We start from the raw sequence: 20,437 nt of genomic DNA, 5'->3' as shown, positions 1-20,437 counted from the left end.
ATTTTAAAAGCAACTTTATCAGCCCCTGCTCTAAAAACTTGTTGAGGATTACTAAAACCACATACTACTATATAAGTTATTGGGAAATAATTGTCAGACTGTCCCAGCAGAGACATCAGCAAACTTTATCTAGTCCATGGGTCATTCTATATCTGGCTTTATCCCATGATACCAAGAATTTACTTCGTCAGTGGCTGATATGGAAAATCTCTTTATTCTTATCCTATGCTGACAAAACAGTAGTACCAGTACTTCTGTTCTCTACCACAGCCAGTGATCATGGGATGTTGGCTTTCAATGATGCGTCAACTTGCAACTGTCCACTATGAAGTTCTACTGTTCGAATGATTTGGACTTTCAAGACATTAACACGTACGTGAGTGCGTTTGGATTGTCAATTAATCCATTTTATTTATGCACACGGATTTACTTGTATCATCAATTTATTTTTTAATTATTTTTTTATCTCACATACGTCATATTAAAAAAATATTACAGTACTTTTCTATAAAATTATCTCAATTAATTTACAATCCAAACCAATTATGGCAGGATATTTGCTTTCTCTTCGTAAATGTCGTGATGGTCTAGACTTCTTCTTCTTGCAAAATTTGTGCAAATGGGAAGAAGAAGAAAATGCCAAAAAAAAAATGAGACAAACGAGGAAAAGATGAAAGGAAAAAGAAGAAGAAAAGACACAAAGAGTCGCGCCCTTTTTACGAGAATGAAACTACTGTATCCTTATCACTGGACCATATTTTGCCAAGTACGAGATTCTAGATGACTTGGTCAATGTGGAAGGTAAAATTTGTCAAAGGCAGAAACCTTTAAGTAGAATTTGATTGGTGCATGCCATTTGCTTCATATTCCATCAGCTGTAGCTGGATGATCACTTGTGGAGGTGGCCCTTACTCAAGATTTATGAAAGCAATCTGCACTCAATTAAGCTGGGGGGGGGGGGGGGGGTCGGGTGGTGTTAGGTCATAGATGTCCTTCAGAACGAGATACGTGAACCCACACATCATTCATCCGTTTCTTTCTTTTGTCACCTCTTGCAGGCTTTGAATAATTCAACATTGGCAGTTTGAAGTTTCAATCAACTGGACCAGTAAAAATTCGGCTCCCTTGTGGAGGTTGATATCCACATTGGGGTTGGGAGGGTTTGGATGGTTAGTATATTAGCCTTCTGTGAGATCTTAAAAAATTGTCAACTTTTGAGGGTTCTCACGGGATTAAGATTAGTAAAAAAACATCCAAAAGTCTGTCGACTTTGACAAAAAAGACATCGGTCTCAGTCACGTCACGGGGGGTATGGGGTCTCCTTAGGTCTGGTAGGCTCCCTTATGGAGGTTGATATCCCACATCGAGGTTGGGGGAGGTTTGGATGGTTAGTATATTAGTCTGCTTTTGAGGGTTCACCATTCAAAAGTTGCCGGCTTTTGAGGGTTCTCACGGGATTAAGGTTAGTAAAAAAGCGTTCAAAAGTCTGCTGATTTTGAAAAAAAAAAAAAAAACCAGTAAAAATTCACCTAAAAAATTAAAAGGGTGAATCATATCGTATGCAATTGTCCTATTTTCCCATGTCGATAATTGAATCAGACCTCTTACTTTTATCCGACATGTTGGAAAACATTTGATGACCCCCACAACTTTTGCTCAGATAATCCCTATTGCCATGGTATCTTTTTTTCAGTTGATCTTGAATTGTAAGTCCAACAAATTCTTGAGGTAAATTAGATTCGAACCCCCTGTGCTTGGAAAATGGAATCCAGTCCACTAATTTGACTGCAAACACCGCGGGGCATAAAGTGCACAAAAAAGCAAAGCCACATAACATGCGGTACACAGTAAAAGCTGGACCGGAAGCATCTACTACTACATTTGGTGTTTGGCTGTTTTTTTTTTTATCCTTCAACTGGGCCAATAAAAGCTGGCAGGACTGAATCATTATCAGATCAACGAATAATGTATTATACATCAATCTGAATTTTTTTTAAAAATCGCATAATGTATCCTTCAACCCCACCAAGTCCTTTGAGTCCTTGAGCCTTAAGGATTTGGTGACCAGACGCAACTGGTGGTATTTGGCTGTTTCTGAAAGATTTTTCTTTGAAGTTGTCAAATCACCAAACGAACTGGCGAAGGTGCAAGTAGAGCAAAACGTACGATGTGGAGTCACGAAGCGCCAGATCACGAGCACACGCTTTTATTGGGACAACAACAGCATTTTCCAGCAGTTTAAACATAATAATACGAGCAAGTCATACATCCATAGCCATAGAAGTAATTGCATGCCTGTTCCAGAACAAACTACTGCAGTATAAACTGTTGTATTTCTTGGCCTCTATATCATATTTTCCATCAGCAGCACAAGAATTGGATTTCTTTTTTCCCCTCTGTCGGTGTCGGTATATGGCTTCCAGGATGGCTAAGGACAGCTATACTACATCTATGACCCCAGCTGGATTTTTAAGTTAGTAACAATAATAATATAACCGCACTAAAGTAGAAACTTAATTAGATGACTATTGATCCTGGATGATCCAATATGTATACATATTCATTCTGTTAACCAGCCCCGGTGCTTTCGTGGGATAGTGATGTTTTTAAGGTTAAAACATAGTTCAGTGCCCTGATAAATGATGATGATAGTAAATCAATTATAGTACCAGTACGATTTTCACTTTACCTCGGCTGGTCTGTCAAAAAAAAAAAAAAAGAATGAGGACGAAAGAAATAAATGCCAAGATTGGCAATGATCAGCCAGTTAGGCCCTCTTCCATACTTCTAGCTAGGTTGGATTCCACTGTAGTAGTAGTTCCAGAACATCTCAAAAGTCAGAAACTGCCGCATGGAAAATCTGTAGAAATTGTTCTGGGAAAATTCAAAAGGGTCTACTAATTTTCATGCACTATACACGTTGTAGTCTTTTGCGCAATATTTCTTGTTCCCACCTATGTTCCTTGATCTGTTTTGAAGTTTCATTTGTCAAAGAGTGTGAAAACGTGTAATTATGGCCAGCACATAATAATTCCCCAGATCTGAATAGTGTGTGTAATGCTGCGACCATGTGACAGCAGAAGTATACTTTTAAGCCAGCTGGAGTTTGAAAGTCTGGAAGAGATCCATCCCAGAATCAGACCACCGTCATTTGCCCTTTCTGACTTTTATCAGGTTGTGTTGTTTCACATGTACATGATACGTATCTATCTTGTTAACGTCGATAAGCTCAGAGAAATTGGTGTATCAAGTTAATTAGAACATGATTAGGCTCGTCTTGTTGCAAATGGATAAACGAATATCAGAGAAGGACGCAGGAAAGAGGACAAACCAAAGCATATTGCTCCAAATTCTATTCAAACAAGATAGGAAAACGAACAAAAGAATCATTAGAGCATCTAACATGCATGCCAAGCTTGATAAGCACCATAAAATTCCACCACAAGGATTTTTTTTTTTTTTTTAAACAAGTTAAACCAATTCAGACAAGATAGGAAAAGAAACAAAAGAATCATTCTAGCTTTTCTAACATGAAGGTCAAGCTTGATAAACACCGTAAAATTCCACTACAGGTGAGGCGAGGCAACCTGCCTTTGGTTGAAGCCTGCCTTTAGGCTAAAAGCCATGAATAGAAATATACCCCCTTATACATGAATACCCTTTGCTGCAGAATTAAAATCCTCACTAACACATTAATATTCAATGCTTCTAGTAGTAGTAGAGTTTCCTAACTTTGTAAAGGTAAGTATAGTACAACTCGTCTCCTGACAGAAAGCACACTTCTATATTATTCTTCTGGAGCTCTTTACTGATTGGAGTAGTAGAATTTATTTAGTATCTACAGAATTCTTGAGCTCGAATAGATTGATGTTACTGTTGCTTCTAAAATCTTCTCAGGTTAAATGAATCATAAGCTGCTTTATCAGTATGAGCAACTTGAGCAAGCCCTCTTGGATTTTCATGGTTCCTCTGGAACTTTGAGTTGGATGAAGTGTTTGAGTGTCTTCCTTGCCTGTTCTTTCGTCTTGATTGGGATGAACGTGGTATGAAAACTCCCGTTCCTTTGCTTTCTCTTCTGATAGCTTGCTCATATCCAAATGGTGCTTGTGGGGCTTGATGGATTGATTGAGAGAAGGCCTGACGTTTGGATCAAGAAAAAACCCCGGTTAGGCTTCTTCAATTTCTTCAAGAAATCGAAATCAAGGGGTTTCTTGAAATTCACAATCTTAAACAACCCTCAAAACAATCTAGCCTACGCTAGCTAGGTAAGACTTGAATATGAAACCTTTTATTTCAGAACTTTTTTAAACAGCTAGACCAAGACCTCAGAGATTAAAAGGACGAAGAAGAAGGGGAAAATGAATTACCTGAAGAGAAACTGCAGGAGAATGAGGCCGCAGGTCTTCTTCATCATCCATAATCAGCAGAGAGATTCGCTTGCTTATGTCGGCAAAGAAGACATCATCATCTAGTTCAACTGCTATAGCTTCCATGTCTACTTTATCAAGGTATTACCAATACGAGGAGCGAGATAGTTTGTTGGCTGCGGAGGCAGGCAAAGGACAGAGAAGAGAACTTGAGGGTGGCTCTGCAAGCTAAGCTAACCGACTCACTTTTTTTCTTTTCTTCAGCTGATGGAATGAATGTTTACTTAAATTAAATAGTGAAGGAAGGGCCAAGGATGGGTTTAAGTAGGGTGCATGGGTTGCAGACAAGAGGGGAGGTGGGGACAGATCGAAGCATAGGGTCATCATCTGGTTGGCTAATCTGCATTTGGGAGTCCCACAGCCCCACAGGGATCAGGAAGTGGGTTAATGATATTATCCAGTTGGGAAAGGGATGAGAAAAGGCAGCAAGGCAACAGCCCACACTAACATATCCGATCAAGGAACCCAAAGATAGATAGACTTCCTATCTTGAGAATATACTTACTTGGCTGTGAATGTATGAGCACTCTCTCCACCCCTCATCCACAAATTTATGGCTCGGATGTCAATCTTTGCATGTGCACAACCGGCAAAAACATGCACTTTTGACTGACTACGTATTTTGCATGATTCATAGGCTTTATTGGTGCCTTCCTTGAGGGCTTACATTACTTAAAGATATGACTAGTATCAGTTCGCACAAGGTAAGGCATGTCATGTCATGAGCTAGTCTGCGGTCTTTGTCTGGATTCAAGCGTTAGTAATGTAATGAAGCGCTGGATTCACTAATCCCAGCTGAGATTATAATTAGTTCACGAGCAATGTTGCTGGATTATTGATTATACAAACATGGCTATGATCTGCCAGTTTACTAAATCTCAGCCTCCAATATGGCTTTTTTGTTCCAATCAAGAATTTTGTAAAGCATAGCAGTGCATGCTTGCTACATTCAAAGGTGCACGCAGCACCGAGTACCCTTTCACATGTCTTTCTTGGTGAATCAACTCATGTTCATAAGCATATGCGTTTAAAATGCTTAATCAAAAGAACAAAAAGTAGTCTATCATTTGCCTCGTCCATGCAGATATACGAGTATAAATACATATATATTTACTACATGGTAGCTACCGTGGTCAATTTCGAATCGGATGGTGCAACTTCAATTCCATTTCATTATTAAGATATTACTGTGCGCTTATCTTGTGAATCTGGCCCTGGGAAAAAAAAATATAGTCTATTGCAAAGTGGAGAATCAGGAAAAGGATTGTTGGGGTCCAGAAGGGCACAAGGGTTGCTGCTGGATAGATATATATATATAAGGCTAAGGGCGATGTAGAAAGGAGTTGGTGATTGGAGAAGATCGTGGCGCAAAATTTTTTCAGTACTGTATATTTCAACAGATGGATGTGTATCGTATAGTTAGTCAATTCATAGCATTTAATAGTCATTATCGGAATTCCTCCAGAGATTGCTGAAGGAGTTGGTCTCCAAATTTATTGGACACGGATGATATGCATGCTGGCCTCACAAAAACAGGAGGAGCTCATTTTCAGCCAGCTTTTAAGTTTTTTTGTTTTCTGAGTTAGGATATTAGGCCTCCGGCTGCGTTTGGCCGGCACTTGTGAACACGAACCCATTGAGGTTTAAATGCAAACACAGAGCAGTACAGATTTGACCCGAGTATAAATGCGAGACTGGAGAAAGAATGGGGATCTTTATAGCACGTGGGTAAACTTCAGAAAAATCATTGGAGCCGTTTTCACTGCATCAACAGTCTATAATAACCGCTTTGATTCCAAATTTCAGACGCAAATTGGTCAAGCGATGACCAAAAAGATCAACTACCCTTGTCCTACATGACTCATTTACATATACGTAGAACAAAAAAATTACTCGAAGAGATATCAGGAAATACTTTGATCTCCGCTCGCCCTGATGCAATTGCTTATAAATCAATCCCCCCATCATGTTACGAAGTAAAGCAGCTCCCAATTTTCACCGTATCAGTCCTTGCCTTCTGCTGGATATCAGGAAAGATAAAATTGAACAATTTTTGCTCAGCTTTGCACCAACTAGAACCAATTCTAGATTCAAACACACGGTATAACTCAGAGCAATAGACCATCATGCTCCACCGGCCATATCCAAGTCTGTAACACCATCAAGTCCCTTGAACACAACCCTCAATTTCCTCAAACATGATTGCTTCTTCTCACCTTTGCCGGCTGCGCCGGTGACGTGGATAATGTCCTTGGGAGTTCTGTCCATTAGTTCAAATAGCTGGATATCTAGATTTGGTCGTGTCATCTCTTCTAGTACTGGAGGCGCCCGCATATACAAATTCTTCCCTCGGTATGTGATGCTAACTCCAGTCAAGAAGAGTTTAGGATGATCCTTGAGCATATCAATGAACTGAAGCAATAAGACAGAACTAAATAGTTTAAAATACAAAACCAAGGAAAAGCCAGACAACTCTAAAGGCAGTTTGACGACACAAGGACATAACCAAATTATACAACCTTTCTTGTTTCATAAGGATGCATGAACAATTTTGTACAGATTAGCTACCAATTAAAAGAATTTAGGCAACTAAACAGAGAATCTTTAGGGGTTAAATTTCCTGGTTTACTGGCTCTTACAAAATTGAGACCCAATCAAACCAGGCACCCGTCATACAGATATAAAAGGAACCAGTAAAAAGGTAACCTGGAAGAGGGAGAGCACGTAATATAGCCACTTTAATTTTCTGACTTATCATAAATCTAAGTTAATGGAGGGTTTCACTTCCCGATTGTCCAACTTTTCATTCATCAACTCAAGGTACAGAGTACTAGTTATTAGGTAGTTATATAGACGCTCTTTCTATTTCCATGAATCAAAAGATTCCTTTACAGAAATCCAGTTTCAGAGAAGGAAAAAACGCATTTTCTTTGGAACAGTATTCTGTAGTTATAAACACTCAAGTACAGAAATCCAAACAGTAACCCACCCCTTTAATACTGTCGACAGCATTTTCCACTTCCACATGTATGATTTCCGTGCAACAATTGAAGGAATAATTACATGAAGGAACAGTGTGTGTACACAAGGTTTACAGAATAATGCTAAGATGATAAAAAATTGCAACTAATGCTTTACAGGGAAAACAAAAACAAAACACAAAACTTGAACTAAAACTACACAAGTAAAAGGAGATAGAAACAGACCTTTTTCAAAGTAACTGAAGCATCAAGCTCAATCAGAACTCCAGGTCCACAAACAAGACAGTCTTTGTCCCTCACAAACTCGGTCACTTTTGTGTGGAGCCCTTCAACCCCATTATACCTATAAAAGAATTCAGAATCACAAATTAGTTCTAAAGTTCACTTCTATTACTTAAAGTTCACATGGTACAAATTTACCTAAAATGTTTTAACTTGTCTACTTAATGCATGAAAAGGAGGTCTAAGAGTCCTAGGAAGATTTTAGAAAAATATTATACACCTTCCTCAAGAAATGAAAGCCCACTCACAGAGGAGGCAATCAGAACATAAAGACTTCATACACCATATTAGGTGTTACAGCCAATGCCGGGCAACATATCCTAAGAAAATTGGATATCATCCCACTGATGTAACCTCCTGGTAGTCTATCACACCAAACGCACCCGAACTCGCACAAAACCACGTAACATAATGCTCTTACACCAGAAGATAGAATGTATTCAGAACTAAACAGAGCGTAGAAAATGGAAGAAATTCTTGAATAATTTTAGCTAATTGAGAAAAAACAAATAAAAGAGCTCTTTCGGACAGTGTAACAAATTTTTCATTTTTCAGGTGGAGACCTATGAAATGAGTAGAAGAGAACTTGCATTGCTGTTTTTCTTATTCATAAGAAAAGGCCTAGGATTCCAGAGAATTACAAAATTCAGTTAGTGCAGGGACAAATACACCTGGAATAATTCATTAAATCAAATGAGACAATTAATACACCCTTCTTTTACAAACTACAAATGCACTGCTTCACCTGTTGGATGCAATCAATAAACTCAAGAAATTTGAAATGGTACATACGTCAAATAATTTGATAACAACTTGCTGCATCCAGTTGCAATCTTCAAAGTTTCCAAAGAACATGCTGCTGAAATAATGGCATTGGTGGAAGCTATAGCAGGTATGATATTTTTCACCACTCCCTGTAAAGGAAACAGAAACAAATATCTGAAAGCATTATTTTCTGTTCTACTAGACCAAATAATCATACATGCAAATGTATCTCCAATTGCCACTCATTGCCAAAGAAACAGAACATAAAGCAACTCATGATAGAAATGCAATGCTTGGGGAACTATTGCCACCAATGTAAATCAGAGAAAAGAAGATACAACTGAAATATCATGCTGTACATCCTCAGAATGTCTTGGAAGCTCAAGATTTCAGAGCAGAAACTAACCTGTGTCAGAGAATATGTAACGCCTTGAATCCCAAAAAGCTCAGCTCTCTTAGCAGCCTGTAGCACCTTGATCGTATGAGCCAGAGAAGCCAAAATAGATGATATAGGTAAATTGAGGTTGCAAGCAAAGATAATTTTCAGAATATTGACAACAATTGACCTCTGTATAAACCCACTGCATGTGATCAAGATTATCTGGATCAAAAGATTTTCCACTATGAACCTGCAAGTGACAACCAAACAGCAAGAGGAGAAAGCTTGAGCTTAAGCCTTACATTAGATATGAAAGAGTTAAGAACTAATTGGTTAAAAAACCACCTCATCCCATTTAATTAAGTGAGCATATTCGATACAATGGGCAGCAGTTCTTGGAGTTTCTGCAAGAGTACATAAAGGAAACTTCACTTGTGGTGGGAAAAGCCAAATTGTACACTCAAAGCATGGCGTTAACCCTGGTAAAATAACCCTTGCATGGCCTTTAAATCCTTCTGTTCCACCATCCACCATAGCTTTCATTGTTTCTTCAATTGGGTTATCATCAGAATCATACTCTACATATTCCATCCATATCAAACAAACAACATAAGCTCACCTTTCCAGAACCAGCCTTGTCACGGTAAGAAGGCATATCCTAGTAATAGATGACAAGTAATTCTTCCCGGCAAAAAGAAAGTTAAGTAGGGAAGTTTTATTTTAAACCCAGAACAACTTATCTGATAACTCTATAGATAGTTGGAAATAGTAAATTTCCAACCTGGTCAGTCAGGGCGAAGTATAATGAAAAACCAATAACTAGTAGTCTCAAAAAAAAATTTCAGGAAAAAATAAGTCAGATTTGAATGCAGGATAACCTTATAATATACAAGACCTAATCTAAGGCAAGAATTATCATAAGATGGCTTTCTTCTCCCATCTCCAACTAACTAAGAGAACAGAAAAACTAGGCGACTTCAAATTTTTACTCTTTGTTCAAAAAGAATATCTGTTGCTCATGTTATTCAACCCATAGCAATTAAAAAAAATTAAAATTTGCAAGTGCCATATCTTTGGAGCAGAGACTTCACCATTTAACCTACTTACAAGAGTAAGTATATTCCCTTATTCCTCAATGGCTCAGTATAATTACATTCTTCTGTTCTTTTAATTTTGCCAATTAGCTTTCTTCATCAATAAACACTACCTATAATCTTCTTAAGCATATAAAGACAAGGTCTTTACCAATAACATGTAAACAAAAAATATCTACAGTTCCAGTATGAAAAGACAATGAAAAAGTGTTAAAAAGACAAAACAGAAGTATAGACCATAGGAAGCATAGGCAAAAGTCTTAATCAGAGGCATTGTATAACCACCAACAGGAACCAAAATTTCTAAAAGAAAATATGAATGCATGCACTGATGCTATGCATTCCATAGTGATCAAATGTGACATCAAAACATATGCCGCAAGAATATTCTATCGGAGAGATGAAATAAGCAACAGGCAAACAAATGTTACCACAGTTCCAAAAGCATTTAGATATCTATTATAGTGACAATGTCTTTGCCATTATTATACTATAGAAATCAAATGAAAGAGAAGAAGAAAATACAGACCTAGAAAACCGCAAGCCACAGCATTTATGTAGCTCCGAGCCTCAATGGAATCAAGACCAAGTACAATGATATTAAATTTCTCGTAGAACTCTAGTGGTTTATCCTCAATCCGACAGAAATGGTGCCTGATTTCTACACCATTAATTCTTTCCATAACTCGTTTAGCAGCAACTTCAGCCTTTGGCTTCCCTACATCTTCAAGCCTACAAAGGAAACATCAACTGAGTACCTATAACAGAAAACTAGAAAGCGAGCCTAAAGCTGCAAATAAACAACATACAAATTACCTGCAATATAGATGCAGTTATAGTTCCAACAAATTTGAAAAGCCAGAAATAATAAACATCAAAAGAAGCATAATTAACCAGCAAAGTTTAGAGTCTTGGTGCTCCTACTCAGAGACCTTATCATAAAATGGATGTTGTGACAAAAAGCAAAAAGGACAATGAAACATTACAGAAAATTGTTTCCCTCATGTGTCCTTTAATATTTGAAATTCGGCAACAACTTAACACCCAAAAGTTTCTAAATCCCAGTACAGAATATGCAAGGTCCATTCATAACTCAATTTCCTAAAGAACGACAAGAGAACAGGATTTTCTTGTGACTTTGATTTCTTTTCAGCATTAATTTCCAAGTTGTAAACATGGTCTAAACATATGTATCAGAGATTAAATCGAGTAAAACTTCTGCCAGGCTTCGTGCTGCACACCAAGAGACCTTGAACAAAATAATTCTTGCACATATGTCTGATCCCATCAATTTACAATTGTAATGCAGACAGATGAATGCCTCCTAAAACAGCTTACAGCCTGAACACATTGCAAAGTAATCTCTTTTCATCCTGGCATCCACGGTATTCACAATGTTTGCTCATTCAAATCCACAAACCAAATATTTCATCTACATAAAACAAACCCATTTATGACATCATCTAAAACCACGAAACCCTCATCAGTTACATAAAGTGCCCCTCTAAATTCACAGCCCAAATGGTTCATGCCACCATCTCAAAGTCCAAAATTTCCATGGATCACCAAACAACAAAATAAATACGCTATAATTCAACGACCCACATTAAAAAAGTGAACAATATACCTAAAAAGAAACTGACGATTGAGATTGGTAACTTCAATCCGGTCCATATCGATAACTTCCAGCTTTTGAAATCCTGATAATGCCAAATCCTTTAACAGCTCGCACCCCAATCCACCAGCTCCGACCACCAACACATTCAGAAACTCCTTTATATCCGAGATAGTCTGCCCCCAAAATCAAATAAACAATGAGAAAAAATAGTTAAACATCCTTCATAGAACTAAAATTGGAAGGCAGAGTACTTGTTTGTTGAAATTCCGCAAAGAATTTTTGGGACAAAATTTACCTCTGATGAAGCTAAGAAGTTGGCTCCCACTAAAGGACCACGGCGTTCCAATAGCTTGTCGAGGTCCCTAGTTCGGCTCGACTTCGCCGTAGAGTCCGCCATTGAAGAGGAACCCAGCTGGGTTGTGGTGTATAATCTACGGGAATATGCAGCAAAACGAGGCCGACTTGAGAGCGTGAAGCTTTGAGTTTACGCTACGGGTGTGTACTGTCGAGGGGACCAAATAAGAAGCGCTTGAGATTATTCAGCGCTTTCAGGAGAAAACGGAGGTAGGGCTCTTTTCTGATTTGTATGTAAAGCGTTAGCCTGCGTGTTTACTTTTATATTTAATTATTTTTTCTTTTGAAGGTGTATCGAGATGTTAATTTTTTTGGAATTATAAGGAAGTTGTTTAGATAGAGATTATTTGCCAATTTTTTTTTACTTGCGCTATCAATACATTTTTTAATTACCTTTCTATCTTACATATCAAAAAAAGTGTTATAGTATTTTTTTTACAAAATTATCCAAACACACCAAAGATTATGTCAAGCATATAACAAAATTAAATAACGAAAGTACATAAATGCAAAGAAAAACAATAATTAGTGTTTGCATCTATAGAATAAATAAGTAAATTTAACTAATTTACAAGTATACTAACAAATAGCCATCCAACATAAGAAAAACGTTTTTTAATAAAATTAAAACATTCTACGATCTTATGTTTGAAAATCAACTTGCCAAAAACTATATCAAGTTTTCACTCAATGGTGTTATTTTGTATACGCCGTAGTTCTTCAGATAAATACATTAAGGCCCTGTTTGATAATTCACTTCACCACTTAAATTTAATGAGTTTAAATCTTAATATGTTCACTCATTACTTAATGTGATATGCACTTAAATGCATCTGATTTAGTATTTAACAATTCATAACTCGGTGAATTCGATTTTATCAAATGCATCCTAAATTTCATGTCATGAGATGAATGAGCATTAACTAATTCACGTTCAGCTAACGTATAAGTGATAGTACATCAATTGAATCCAGAAATAATTGAATGAACCAGAAGAAGACAAATAATAGAAAAGATAAAGAGGAAGAAAAGTACATTGTGATGGTCATTCTGGTTTGAACCAAACACTCAAGATATATCATTTAACAATGAGTTGCTACAATTACCTCTTCACCAAATCTATCTATGGTATTCTTATGTACAAAAACTGTTATTGGCCCTGTGGTGCAGCAAATACCTGATCTCCAGCAATTAAGACAGCAATATATGTGATGAGAACTAGTTTATTAACAATTGATCCTATGGTAAAGGTAATGCTTTCCACTACAGCTATGCTCCGAATGCTGGAGGAAAAATACAAAGAAGAGAACCCTTCTTAACTCATTTGCCCAAAAGCTGGCTTCTTTCACCATCAACCAGAAAGAAAACAAAACAAAACAAAACAAAAATGGTGTCTGACTAAGACCCTTGTTTACATGGAGTCTCATGTTCCCAACAGCTTGAACATACATTTTTCAGTTGATCTACACTCACCGCTATACTCCCACAAAATCCTCCTTTTCTTCTGCCTTTTCCGACATAAGAATACCACCTCATTGGTGTCCAGGGGAGTAAATTGTTCCTAGTCACAGAGTATATATACACTTGCTAAGAATCATCCATGTGCCCAAAGTAACGATTTCTGAATTGCAGATTCTCATGTTTTAGAAAGATAGCATACAGGAGCTCATTCCATGCATCTGGGACGCCAGGCAGACACCAATGGCTGCAGTCCTGCCTGTGGGGAGGCACAGGACCAACACTAGGATCCAAGTAATACAAAGATGAGTGCCCATCTTTTCTCCTCGCGGTCATATGAGTTATATTTAGTACTTCTACTGCTTCCGCATTTGACGAGTTCAAGTGAGCTGAAACTACATTGCTGAAAAGGTTATACATTTCCCAATTGTTCGACGGTACCAATGAAGAACCTAGCTCTGGAAGTGTCTCCAGGTGACAGTTTCCCCCGTTTCTCCAGTCTCCTCCTCTACAAAGCCACCATGTCATGTCAACAGCGACATTACATAACAGTACGTAAGCATATATGGACATGACTGGAAAAGATTTATTTTAAACTCTTAAATCTTGCAACCTGAAAGCAGATCCCCTCAACACATAGAAAGCATAAGCAAGAATAATACAAAGGAGGAGAAAAACTAAAAATTTTGTTGGACGTTCAATGCAAATAGAGCAACCAATGCATAAATTTGGAATTCATGCTATAGAGCTCCTACTTTCCATAGTTCTGCCAAGCAGCAATGTGGAGTATGAAATACAGTACTTACAATCTTCAATTGGCAGCACTTTGGCTCCGGTAAAATAAAACACCTGATTATGGCATGCAACCAAACCAGGACAAACAAGTCAAACAATTTGCACAATAGATGGAATTGGAGCGATGATTTACTGCAATCAATTTTGTAACTTATATCTGAAACTAAATTGATTTTTTGATGAGGTCAAAATGGATACCTCATCCAACATTTCCCAAATTACCACCAACTGAAATTTGGAATGCAGGGTTCAAAGTGCCTAGGGGATCTTATGCTTGAACAAATAAGATGACATGCATTAAGACAGAGAGCAACATCCTATTACATGACAAATTCTCCTTGGGCCTGGGTGATAACTAAGAATCTCTGTCCTCTAAATCCATGACGGTTTCCTGCATGATGGACAATAGAATACAGAACAAAAGAAACACGAACAGGGTCCTCATTTGAAGGTAATAAGCAAAGAAGGAGCTAAGCTAAAATTCTAGATTAAGATAATTTGAGAAATCGAGGAATGAAAACAAAGACAGGAAAGCCTCAACAAGAAAATTACCAGATGGTAAAACTACAATTTACCTGAAATGGACAGGGGCATATGTGCGAAAGAAGACCTGCGTTTTGCTTGTATTTAATTCACGATCAACAAAATCTAGAACTGTCTGTAATGATCTCTTGTATGCAGTCTCAACTTCCATATCCATCGTTATTTCCAAACCTTCTTGAAAGTAACATCCCCTAACAAAGATATTGAAATCTTGCAGTTGGTACACTATAGGCTAGAATCAGAAACAAAAAAGGAACAGAGGAATACATCACCTTTTACAGGGATTTCAAATAAACAATTACTGCCAGGTTTATAGTTCAACTGGCACTAAAACATCAAGCCTATTATAGACTTAGAGTCACAAATACAACCTTCCTTTTTTCTCTTTTTTCTTTTTTTTTTTTTTTGAGGGGGGAGGGGAGGAGTGACACCCTTCACTGAGTGTTACGAGTATTGGGATCTTGCATCCTAACACTATACGTTGGTTCCATATAATGCATGGTACAGAAATTGTCACAGATAACAACTCCTGAAGATTCCAAAAGTTTATTAAATTGTTCTAGTCCAGCTTGCAAACAAACTCAGGCTTTACTCATTCAGTCACATCCAATAAATCTGTTCAGAAGATAACAGCAGTTATACAAGCAAAATATTGTCGAAGAAGTCTAGTTACCCTCTTATTGTCTTCTCATAATTCCACCAGTGCCCTGTGTTGAAAATGAGCATATCAGCATCTCTCCATTTTGACCAACTCCAATCCATTTGGTCTAACTTCAAAGTAGTTTTAATGTTTGATGGAGCTCCAGCAGGAGGCCTGCTCTGCAGTACAAGAAAAGGAGCCCTGAAGTACTCCACCGTGCAATTATAATCTTTGAACTTGAAGATCAGAAATCCTCTGTGCTTCGTGATAGGATTGCCATTTACTTCATAAATTGAATCCTTGTCAGGGATAACAGAAGAAAGGATGCAGAGTAATGATTCCCACTGATTTCTTCCAATGGAATCACCCACGAATACCACCCGCTTATTCCGCAGTTTATCTAACATAATTTTAGGATCAAATCTGTATCATTGATGAGAAGAAATGTACCATTATTAATACACTTTCTTAAGTGAACAGTGATATTGTATTTATCACACCAGAAAGCACATCATATCATGGAGACAAAATAAAATGATTGATTCCATCACTTATCTCCATCCAGCATTCTCCAATATTCTAAAATAGTATAAACAAAGTCCCAAACTGAATGATTCATCAGAATTTGATGGGGCACTATTTTGCAATATAATCCAATTCTATTAAGGCTCAAGAACTATGGCATAACATGGTTCTTCTTTCTTTCCTTCTGAGTATTACAACTAAACCAGAATTAATCTAAAAAAAGGAAATTTGTTAGCAAAAAAAGTAATATAAATGTTTAGTATACACTTTCTTAATGCACTTTATCACTTTAACTACTCTAATCCATTGTTAGTTTAGAGCTGCATAAAGATTTACACGTGGGGAATTAGCAGTAGAAGAACTACGTCCGACAAGAAATTAGAGGTCATTTTCAGAGCACAGTTAAAATACTTATCATGTGATACATGTCATTCTTAGTCATGAGTGGAGACAAAATAGCAACCAAAATACATGGAATTCGTAATGCTATGTAAATGCTTTCTTTTGCCTAATATAATTGCAAAGAAACATAATTTGTTTTTCCAAGTCATTGAACTCAGGAATTCAAATCATCAAGCAACTAAACCAGGTCCACTTCATTAAGTATCATACGATTTTTCAAGTTAACTCATTTTAAAAATACCAATTTAAACAGTCATGTCTCCCTATATTACTCAATCAAAAGGTACAATTTTTAGCAGAAAAATGAAGAAAACAAATAAGTGAAGCACCTGGGCAAGTTGCAATCTTTTGGTTGCCAGCGCCACTTGGTATAGAACATATCAGGCCTACCATTTTCCGAGCACCTGAATCCTTCATCCAAGAAACTGCAATCTGTGGACTGATACAATGGATAACTATCATCCCAAATCCAATCACCTTCAAACACATTACATCTACCACCTTCTTCACTCAAAAAATCAACTTTCCTTGCTCTCTTCTCACCACCCTCATTCAATTTCAACCACAGCAGCCTATCAGACGCTGCAAAAAATCTTGACCCTTTAACCACAGCTTTGTAATCCAACAAAAAGAACCCAAAAATAACACAAACAGCAACTAGGAAAAATCCAAGAATCCCCAAAGATGGCTCAAATATCCTCAAACGCTTCATTTTCTTGAAACAATCCATAAAAAACATTTCGTGAAGTTGTTCTGCAGGAGGTTCTTGGTCCTCTTGGGACATCTAAAATTCAGCAAAAATCAAGAAACCCTTTTGTTTATTAGCAGTAAAGATGAAAGTAAAGAGTTGTGGGGTGGCAGCAAGTTGAAGAAAGCAGCAACTATCATAGCCACTAGTTCAGTTTGAATCATGGTATACTTGTCTTGGGCTTCTTTACTTGGTGATGGAGTAACAGGGTTATTGAGAAAGTCAGCGTTTTCGCTATCTCTTTTAAGTTGTTGCAGGATTTGATTAGTTAGTAAAGAGGGGTGTCAAGAAAGCAAGGTACTGGTAGTAGCAGTTATGGAGGAATTAGAGAGAGAAATACAGGAGAGAGTTGGGTGAAAGGAATGATGAAATATTACAAATTAGTACAATAAATGGGAGACGTTGTGGGCTAATGGGATGGTGGCGGTGGCAAATAGCTCTGTTTTCAAACTCGGACCGGACCGGCCGGTCGAACCGGTTGAACCGGGAACCGGCCAGGTAGCCGGTCCGAGTCACATTAGAAAACCGGAAATTTAAAACCCGGTCAAAGCCGGTCAAAAACCGGGTTTGACCGGGTTTGACCGGGAAAAAACCGGTTTTTCCGGTTCAACAGTATTTTTTTAAAAAAAAAATTCAAACTTTTTAATATTATGTTTTGACCCCCTAAATTGTTAAAACTTATTGATATACCTCAAATATTTGATACTTTATAAATATTGTCCTAAAATTTGATGTTATTTTTCAATTAAATTCATAATTTTAATTCTAAACTTGTTAATATTTATTAAATAATATAAATTGCTACTTGATTGTTCTAATTTCTTTGTATTTTCTTGTTAAATATATTTGAAACATCAAATATATATGAATATGCCTTTATTAATATCAATATATTATTAGATATTATATATATAACATTTTAATTTTAAAATAATTTTTATTTATGACGTCATCCGGTTCGACCCCTATCGACCCCCGGTCGAACCCATTGACCCCTGACCCCTGACCTCGGCCGAGTCGCTATCCGGTCCGGTTCTGAAAACATAGGCAAATAGGCCATGAGGAGAAGAATTGAGAAATTGCAATTCAAATCTTATCTTGGACGAATCTTAATATATGCTAAATGTGTCATTTGAACACATTGGAGTAGCCGAGTAGGCCAGATAAAATATATGTTGCAATAGTTTACTTCTATCTGATCAGGTTACATTTTATTATTTCAGCAGTTAACGAAGGACGAGGGAAAGAGGAAAGTGTGTCCGATCTTGGAACCAACAGCCACTTTCTTTTTTTTCTTTTTTTTTTTTACCATTTTTACCTCAATTAAGCCCAAATTATGTTTCCTTTTATTTCTCAAAGTGGTATTTGCACTCTCCAATTAACATCTAGGTATTTTCGTAAACATGGAATATTCTACAAAACAAAGCAGCTTTAGCTCTGTTTCTCTCTTCTTTTTTTTTTTGTTTTTTGGCTTGAAATAACTGGGCAGTTTTTGATCATATTTGTATGCTTGGTTATGTGGATAAACTAGTAAAATTACGGTGAACGTGGAGTCTATATGTTATGTTCCAATGATCATATTGTGCTAGTCATTTTTTCCATGATATCAGAGATTTATCTACTCATAGTTTAGTACTTCAATTTAATTAGAAGATCCAAGCACAGCAGGATAGCAAAATTCAATGTACGAGGATCATTAGGTTTATTTTCATGATCAAAACTGACAAACATAAATCCCATTTCAGTTTTTATTTTTTTAAAGAAATCCTCTTCTTGTATTCGAATGAATTGCTTTTCCCTTTTAGTATTCACTACTAAATCCTTTTTAGCTAAGACATTATTGTTATCGATGAAATTAAAAAATAAGAATTTGATTCTTGTTTTGGCCTATTTATCACCTAGCCTTAGATGAGCAGCATTTGTGGTTGGAAAACCAGCTAGCATTCTTTAACCTTTATGGGTTGGAAAAGGTTAGTACCATACCATTTACCAACCATGTGAATTCGAACTGTAAATTGAGGCCTAATAAATTCTCCATCTGAATACAGCACAAGACTTTTAAGTCCTTCGTAATTTTTGTATTTAAGTGAAACATAAAATGGATAAAAGTCCTTTGTAATTTGCATTTAAGTGAAACACAAAATGGATAAAATGCAGGAAGCCTCCCTAAACTATTTCTCCCCTTTTTTCTTTCACTTGCAATATTTGACCTCCCTTAAATTCTTGCAAGTTTACTCCAATTTGGATTGCTATTTTTTAGAATTTTTTTTTAAAAAAATTTATATAACAATTTGATATATGTAAAATAAAAAAAAGGATTAAAAATGTATTCACGAAAAACGTAAAAATTTTTTATTAGAAAACTATAATCCTAACATAGTCGTCTTTGGACACCAAAGTTGTCCAAATCTATTGTAAACGCGGCAGTTAACTATTGTTGTCCTTTTGACCTTTCTCTTTCATTGAAGAACTACCGATCACTTATTTTATTGTTATTCAATTTGTGATCAAATTTGATTAACTTGCAAAAGTGAAAAGTAAACGAGTTTGTTGGATCTGTAAGATAATCAATGAAGAATGAGTAAGGGATGTTAGTTTATTAGGTTTCACTAGGTAAACACTCCAGTAGAGATTAATTTAGTTTAACTGAGCTGCTCGTAACAGATTGATGTAGATTCAATTGAAAACTATATGGGACATAAGTGTCACAATTGAAAGAATAGGGGTCCTTCAAAAAAAAAAGGAATAGGGGGCAAAATGGTCGTTTCGGGAGTTAACCGCATTTACCCCAGATTAAAAAAAACGAAAAAGTAAATTTAGGAAGGAAAGTACCTTGCTTTCCTTGGCGGCAGTTGCTTTCCAGACAGTAGTGATAATAACGGTTGGAAAATAGTCACCCACGTTTTTTTTTACCATGGACTGCCGTATCCAAGCGAGAAATCGCCAACGTCCACCCACAGATGTCTCCCTTTTGTGGCTTTTGACATTGACATGAAAATAAAGGTGATTATCAGGTCCTAAAAAGGAAAAGATAAATAAAGTAAAGAACGTAATTTCTTTCTTTATTTGTTTGATGGCCAGATAGTAAATATGGTATATGTTCTCTTCTCAAATTAAATGTAGGATTTTTTCCATTCACTGTATTGGGCCTAATTTTATTGTGTGAATGCATAAGCTAACATTTGTTATCTCCTAGATTTGGACACTTATTCAAATTAGTTACACTTTTACCACAAAATTAACACTTAAACCCCATGCACACATGTTAATCAAATCCTTTAAAGAATGTCCCTCGACACGCTCTTTCCACCTCCATCTGTCAGATTCAAATCTTAAATTTTATAGTGGAAAAAATTTTAAGAGTTCTTCTCTGATCATTCCTCAATGATTATTCATGGTAAGATAACAACTCTAGCTAGTTGTTCA

At 36.7% G+C, this 20,437-nt stretch overlaps 3 protein-coding genes across 4 annotated transcripts; all 3 read right to left on the bottom strand.

Annotated features, from left to right (window-relative positions):
* Nucleotides 1–3,521: 3,521 nt before the first annotated feature.
* LOC113734089 (uncharacterized) lies at nucleotides 3,522–4,811 on the bottom strand. The gene is made up of 2 exons (XM_027260425.2): nucleotides 4,368–4,811; nucleotides 3,522–4,137 (listed from the first exon to the last, which is right to left on the bottom strand). The coding sequence occupies exons 1-2, from the start codon at nucleotides 4,491–4,493 to the stop codon at nucleotides 3,883–3,885; spliced, it is 381 nt and encodes a 126-aa protein (XP_027116226.1). The 5' UTR covers nucleotides 4,494–4,811; the 3' UTR covers nucleotides 3,522–3,882.
* Nucleotides 4,812–6,122: 1,311 nt separating this feature from the next.
* LOC113734088 (NEDD8-activating enzyme E1 catalytic subunit) lies at nucleotides 6,123–12,074 on the bottom strand. Of its 2 annotated transcripts, none has more exons than XM_027260424.2 (9): nucleotides 11,842–12,074; nucleotides 11,556–11,719; nucleotides 10,458–10,660; nucleotides 9,180–9,238; nucleotides 9,022–9,084; nucleotides 8,862–8,918; nucleotides 8,483–8,604; nucleotides 7,634–7,751; nucleotides 6,123–6,839 (listed from the first exon to the last, which is right to left on the bottom strand). In XM_027260424.2, the coding sequence occupies exons 1-9, from the start codon at nucleotides 11,941–11,943 to the stop codon at nucleotides 6,552–6,554; spliced, it is 1,176 nt and encodes a 391-aa protein (XP_027116225.1). In that variant the 5' UTR covers nucleotides 11,944–12,074; the 3' UTR covers nucleotides 6,123–6,551. The 2 variants fall into 2 exon arrangements, with proteins under 2 accessions (XP_027116225.1, XP_027116224.1); XM_027260423.2 differs by having other exon boundaries at nucleotides 9,180–9,412; nucleotides 11,842–12,072.
* An 880-nt stretch (nucleotides 12,075–12,954) lies between these two features.
* On the bottom strand, nucleotides 12,955–17,440 carry LOC113734087 (protein trichome birefringence-like 11). The gene is made up of 4 exons (XM_027260422.2): nucleotides 16,593–17,440; nucleotides 15,370–15,759; nucleotides 14,729–14,887; nucleotides 12,955–13,866 (listed from the first exon to the last, which is right to left on the bottom strand). The coding sequence occupies exons 1-4, from the start codon at nucleotides 17,045–17,047 to the stop codon at nucleotides 13,488–13,490; spliced, it is 1,383 nt and encodes a 460-aa protein (XP_027116223.1). The 5' UTR covers nucleotides 17,048–17,440; the 3' UTR covers nucleotides 12,955–13,487.
* Nucleotides 17,441–20,437: the final 2,997 nt, after the last annotated feature.

The sequence above is a fragment of the Coffea arabica genome, chromosome 3c (genome assembly GCF_036785885.1).
Source record: "Coffea arabica cultivar ET-39 chromosome 3c, Coffea Arabica ET-39 HiFi, whole genome shotgun sequence".
NCBI lineage: Eukaryota > Viridiplantae > Streptophyta > Magnoliopsida > Gentianales > Rubiaceae > Coffea > Coffea arabica.
Note: the sequence above shows the minus strand (reverse complement) of the source record. Positions and strands in the feature narration are given on the sequence as shown.

What these genes read in the sequence shown, in the direction of transcription:
- LOC113734089 (XM_027260425.2), bottom strand. Translation starts at nt 4,493, where the DNA reads ATGGAAGCTATAGCAGTTGAACTAGATGATGATGTCTTCTTTGCCGAC. An exon ending in CTCCTGCAGTTTCTCTTCAG is followed by an intron (nt 4,138 to 4,367) that starts GTAATTCATTTT and finishes TCCAAACGTCAG; the next exon opens with GCCTTCTCTCAATCAATCCA.
- LOC113734088 (XM_027260423.2), bottom strand. Translation starts at nt 11,943, where the DNA reads ATGGCGGACTCTACGGCGAAGTCGAGCCGAACTAGGGACCTCGACAAG. An exon ending in AATCGTCAGTTTCTTTTTAG is followed by an intron (nt 10,661 to 11,555) that starts GTATATTGTTCA and finishes TTTCCTTTGTAG; the next exon opens with GCTTGAAGATGTAGGGAAGC. An exon ending in CTTCAGTTACTTTGAAAAAG is followed by an intron (nt 6,840 to 7,633) that starts GTCTGTTTCTAT and finishes TTATTGCTTCAG; the next exon opens with TTCATTGATATGCTCAAGGA.
- LOC113734087 (XM_027260422.2), bottom strand. Translation starts at nt 17,047, where the DNA reads ATGTCCCAAGAGGACCAAGAACCTCCTGCAGAACAACTTCACGAAATG. An exon ending in TATGAGAAGACAATAAGAGG is followed by an intron (nt 14,888 to 15,369) that starts GTAACTAGACTT and finishes TATCTTTGTTAG; the next exon opens with GGGATGTTACTTTCAAGAAG. An exon ending in TATGCCCCTGTCCATTTCAG is followed by an intron (nt 13,867 to 14,728) that starts GTAAATTGTAGT and finishes GTGGCTTTGTAG; the next exon opens with AGGAGGAGACTGGAGAAACG.